The 6,000-nt window shown below is 38.1% G+C and overlaps 1 protein-coding gene across 4 annotated transcripts in view; it reads left to right on the plus strand.

Annotated features, from left to right (window-relative positions):
* The window catches only part of LOC137090945 (leucine-rich repeat and fibronectin type-III domain-containing protein 2), a 481,236-nt gene extending 476,458 nt beyond the window's left edge, over positions 1 to 4,778 (plus strand). For all 4 annotated transcript variants that reach the window (XM_067454960.1, XM_067454959.1, XM_067454958.1 and 1 more), the window contains one exon: positions 1,815 to 4,778. In XM_067454960.1, coding sequence (XP_067311061.1) covers positions 1,815 to 2,781 — 967 coding nt within the window. In that variant the 3' untranslated portion in view covers positions 2,782 to 4,778. The remainder of the gene's footprint in view (positions 1 to 1,814) is intronic.
* The last annotated feature ends 1,222 nt before the right edge of the window (positions 4,779 to 6,000 follow it).

Raw genomic sequence — 6,000 nt, forward strand, 5'->3', positions numbered from 1 at the left:
CTTCTGAATCTATTCGATTGCTTTGTGAAATAGGCTAAAACGTATGTCATGCCCCTTCCAGTGAGATGTTAAGCTGCAACTTAATCGCTGAACTTGAAAACTGGTAAACAGTTTATTGAACAATTTGTTCACTAATCTTCATCAAAAAAAAGAAAAGAAAATGGAAAGGTCATCAAAATATCAACTTTAGTGTTCCACAGTAGAAAGAAAGTCAGAGGTCTGTATTGTTAAGAGGGTAAGTAAATCATATAAGAATTGCCTTTTTTGGGTTTCTATTTTTAATTTAAATTTAATTTAAATTATCTCACATTCTTACAATATAGACAAATAAAATAAGATGCCCTTACCCCCTTTTAATATATGTTGTGCTAAAACAACTAAATTAGCAAATGTTTCCGTTTGTTTCATTGGCTGATGCATCATTGTCGTGCTCATGCTACACTTATACCTAAATGTGTTACAGTTTAAACGTTAATCCCAAATTATTAGTTCACTTCAAAATTAGTATTTCCTGATAATTTACTCACCCCCTTCTCATGTTCATGTCTATATTGTGTGTGTGCGTGCGTGCGTGCGTGCGTTTTTTTTTTTTTGAGGAAAACATTCCAGGATTTTATACATACCCAGTACCCAAAAACTCCCCTCTAATTCCCCTCTAACTTTTAAATTGTCAGACATCGTTGTTTTACCTTTATTGTTAAAGGCCATTTGATTTAGTCTTTGCACGTTTACTTTAACACTGGGTCGGTACACGTACCGTGCGTGACCTTTCCTACATGATTTGCCAGATGAGACCCTATTCCTCGTTTGGGATCATGCAGAGCCTCTGAAGCCCTTTGACACTGCATTGATTTGGACCTTCAACCCATTGTTTGCAACTGAAATTCATTATATGGAGAAAAATCCTGGAATGTTTTCCTCAAAATCTTGAGATGGGGTGAATAAATTATCAGGAAATTTTAATTCTTCTTTTAAATCTTCACCTATGTTACCCTACATATCATTGTTTTCTCATTATTTTCTTATTCTTATTGCTTGTAATTTAAACCTGTGAAATACGATTCTCCAAATGCATGAAACTTTTCGTCCAGAATCTGAAAAAAAAAGCATTCGACACTTCTATTAAATTACTTAACCTTCACAGAGCAGGGTAGTTGGGTAAATGATTGCACTCTAATTAGTATTCTCAGTCTACATCCACTGCCAGGTATCTGCAAAGAATGTTCTAGATAATGATGAGCTAATGCAGTCAGAAAAAGATCATTTGTGATTACATGCCCTCTGTACTCAAGGTGCTTTTTAGAGGTTGAGTGGAGAAGTGCCAGAAAATGACCGTAAAGAAATCTGTTTTCATTAACATAAGCCATCAAGCAACCTAAAAAGATGTTTTCATGTCCTTTTGAAAACGGCAAACGAAAAAAGAAATGTGATCTGTTTAAATGATTCAGTGTTGACAAGAATGTTTCATGTGTGTGAAGTATATTTACGTAATCCCCACATTGCTTGCTGTCAGTCAAAAACAACAGCTTTTTTTTATTCTGGCTCCATCGATTGCACAATAGACCTCATTTCAAAATCATTTCATCTAAATGAACTTCCAAGGTTGATATGATCAGTGCTTTCCAAGTAATTAAGTTTTCACCATAATAATAGGATTGAAAATTGTTTTTCTGCCAACGTGCAGAGCTTCATGTGCATTCACAATAGTGTTTTAATAATTGCCTTTAGTATCATATACTTGTGGTTTCAATCGACTTCATCTGTTTAATGATTATAGAGAGTCGGCATTGACATCATTGTCTTGTTATTCGCAGGATGATTCCGGCGATCAGCAAATCCTTCTTGGTCAACAACCTGATGCCAGGGATGCAGTATGACCTGTGTGTGTTGGCCATCTGGGAAGACACGGCCACCACACTCACCGCCACTAACATTGTCGGCTGTGTGCAATTCGAGACAAGTGATGAGTACCCCCGCTGCCAATCATTGCACAGTCAGTTTCTAGGAGGAACCATGATCTTGGTGATTGGCGGGGTGATCGTGGCCACTCTGTTGGTCTTCATCGTCATCCTTATGGTCCGCTATAAAGTGAACAGCGGTTTGCAGGTTGCAAAGTTAGTGACGGTGAGCAACACCTACTCCCAGACCAACGGACGGCCGCAGGCCGCGCAGCGACTTAACAACGGCGCTCCTACACCACAGGCTCCGAAGACTGTGGTGGTGATGCGAGATGAAGTGGTGGAGTTTAAGTGTGGCTCCTTGCAGAGTAGCATCTCATCCTCTTCTTCCTCCTCGGCTGACTCCCTTGGAAGCGAGAAAGTCGAGTCCTACAACCGACATGGGGATTCTAACACCTTGCCCCACCGGTGGAAGCAGTCGTCAAGCAAAGCACGGCCGAACCTGGATAACCTACTTGGGGCATTTGCCTCTCTGGACCTGAGGGTTCCCGCAAGAGATCCGGGAGGCCCGTCTTCCTCAGGAACCATGGCGATGGGCATGAGACCCCCCACTGACAAGGAGCCTCTTCTAGGCCGAGGAGATTCCAAGCCTGGGAAGCTTGTAATGCTGCCATCAGAGAACAAGCCTAAGCGCAGCCACTCATTCGACATGGGCGACTTTGGTGCTTCGCAGTGCCTTAGCTACCCACGGCGCATTAGCAACATTTGGACTAAGAGGAGTCTCTCGGTCAACGGCATGCTCCTGCAGTGTGACGAGAGCGAGGGGGAAGGTGAGAAAGCAACATTTGATAGCTCTGAGTGGGTCATGGAGAGTACAGTCTGACAGAGACATCGGATTACCTCTGCCAAAAACAAACAAAAAAAGAACCCGTTCTCCGATCCCGTCAGGTGAAAAGGATTTGAACTTGCCGCATCACATGATGACAAGAAGGACTCAAATGGCTGAAATGAAAAGACACCTTAGCAGTGGCCATGACTGTGTAATGCATGATTTTCCATGTCAATATTGTCCTTCTGTTCATTTGATCATCGAGAAGTTCAAAGGTTTGTGTCTGAGTTAGGCAAGCAGCCGAGGCCAGGGCTGGTCCTGTTTATCGAGACCTGGATGAAGGATATCTCCAGTTGCCTTCAAGCATTAAAGCAGATATAAATACCCAAGAACAAGGGATGTGGGGGTATCTCAGAGAAGCAGGGGGAATAAAAGAGAGAATTTATCCGACTGTGCACTGCAGTTTGCCAAGAGGATTTTCTTCAGCTAAGTGGATGTGCATCACAATGGACCAAATACTCCCATGAAACAGGACTACATAATTGAGCAGGTGAAATGAAATGGAAAAAAAAAGAAATGCAAATGTAATGAAATTTTGTAGGCTCTTGTTTTCTTTTTTGCCATTTCTACTTTTTAAGTTAATTCTAGTGTTTTATCCCAGTGTTACACCATCAATTCATTTAATTAAGTACACTTGAAATAAGTCCGATTCAGAAACAATCTTTTTCCTGAAAAACTGAAGAACATAATACAATACGTCAAACGTATTTTACACAAAATCTGTAATTCAGGAAGATTTCTTTGTCATAATCATATCTACAAACTTCTGCTAATTTTCCGTGATGTTTCATGACATGTGCCTGTTTTTATTTTATTTTATTTTTTTCAGTGCATCTATCACATTTTTTTATTAGTTTCTGAGTTTGAAAGCTGGTTGTCTTCTGATTGAATCGCTGCAATTTTCCTTTAGTGCTGGTACATAATAGTAGCCAGTCTGTCAGAGGTACATATTATTTATGCAAATATATATTTACAGATTAGTACATACCCAGCCAATACATTGCATACCCAACCAAAAATATGCTCTGTTTGATGTCCCTTCGTTCTGAGTATGAAAAAGTATGAAGATGGTAAATACCAAGATGGTTGTAATACCACTGTGTTCTCCAGGTACCTTGGATTAAATGCCATGGTACTGTATGTGAATGTGAGAATCAGTGATGCTGGGTTGTTTCAATCCATGTTTGGGTTTTATAAAGATTTAATTACGTTTTTAGACCCAGTGGTTGGTTTTGTCCATTTATTGTCCATTTGGTTCCAGTCAAACCAAAATGTAATCACCTTCAACATGTTCTCACATTATTACAGTTTATTCACTATAGTTTAGAAAACGGTAATACAATATGACAAGAACTCAGTTACCCTATGTCAGAACAAATTCATCTTTACAATGACAGATAACGTTGATAAAATGGTATGTAATGGATTACAATCAACCAATCAGCTGTTAAATTGAAGAATAAAATGAGATAATACCAATTTAGCTCAATCAATGGCCAAGCAATGCTTCATTTTGTTCAGTCTGTGGTGTCAAAGGTCACATTAGCAATTAAAGAAAAAACACTTCAGCAAAACATGCTCAGGTCAAAGTGTCTGAATAATATTGGTCCCAAATTTGTATCAATTTTACTGGTTGTCACTGTATGAAGATTTGTTGTGTAATATATCACAGTTTACTTTATTTCACTATCCTCGCTTACATTAATGAACTATAGTGTCCTGCACACACTAGTAAACCCACTATTATATATGGTGTCTGAATATTTTAGGTTTGACTGCTGACCTTCAAACATAGGTTGAAACAACCCAACTCTTTTTAGAGTGTGGTATTACCATTTACCATCTTACACAGTCATTGTAAAATGGTAACACAACAATGTCTTGCCAGCATAATCTAAGGGTTAGGATAATGTTTTAGTATTCTCTGATATTTAATGATGTTAATTGCCCCCTCGGTGATACATTTCTATCACTATAACTATACATCTATCCCCTATACATCTTATTAGTTTGTCGGTGTTGGTGATTTACGTTGATTCTCTTCACAACATTAAGTCTGATATGTAGGTCAGAGTGTTACACCAGACAATATGTCGTGAACGACAGATATTTAGGACAGGATCTGGATCACAGTTTTGTGTAGAAACCTTTATTAGTGCCAAATGGTGGTGGCAAGCTTGATTTCACACAGAGGTGAATCATGAACTGGAGAGAAACAGAGCTTCTCTATCGTCATTGTGCCCTTGAGCGAAGGCACTTAACCTCAGGTTGCTCCACGGGGACTCTCCTGCTATTAGCGTAGTGCAAGTTGCTTCAGATGAAAAGTGTTGGTTACATGATGTTAAAGACCTCGATAAATCACATATAGTCATTATGTCAGATTTTACCAGTTTTAACTGTGGTGATACTTCCTATGAACACATCTATACTGCAATATACTTCCATTTTTTTTAGTTGTGAATGTTATTATGAGGGTGAGGTGTTATGACAAAATATTGCTACAGTCTGGAGGGGGGGGGGGGGGTGCAGGATTTTGTAAAGGGTCACGTTTCTGTGACCTTACCTTTATCTTGCCACTGAATTTTCCTTGCATATGAAGCATTGTTTTGTTGTAATGGTTTATAAAATACATTAGCAAGACTTACTATCTGTAAAAAAATTAAAAAAAAAGCAGAAATACCTTGTGTTAGTGTTAAATTACATTGCAGACATCTATTTAGTTAAGTGTGCACTATAGATCTGGTGTTCCTAGGAAGTTTTACCCAAAGGATCATAACATACAATGTCTATTTTTCTTATTTTGAAAAATCTTTATTTTTCTATTTTGTGAAAAGCTAACAGTTTTATTGCCTTTCTTTTGTCTGATACAATGCCACTGTACATGGTTTAGATTGTTTTACTGTTACAGATGTATACAGAAAAGACATGGATAATCAAACATAGCGGTTTTATGTTATCCATTATTATTAGTGGTATTATTTTAGTTTTAACCAAACATTCAAGCCACATTATAGATTTGCAACATCCATTGTTTATAATTTGTTACTGCTCTTGGTATATGGTTCTTTCTATGACTTTTTTGTATAAAAAATTATATAAGAATGTATGATGGTAATCTGTACAGTGATCCTCTTATTTTCCTGGTCAGAAAAAAATGAGAAGGTGCTTTAACGTATCGTTATGACATATGCGTAAATGTGAAGCAGCATAGTC

Source organism: Pseudorasbora parva, chromosome 10, assembly GCF_024679245.1.
Source record: "Pseudorasbora parva isolate DD20220531a chromosome 10, ASM2467924v1, whole genome shotgun sequence".
NCBI lineage: Eukaryota > Metazoa > Chordata > Actinopteri > Cypriniformes > Gobionidae > Pseudorasbora > Pseudorasbora parva.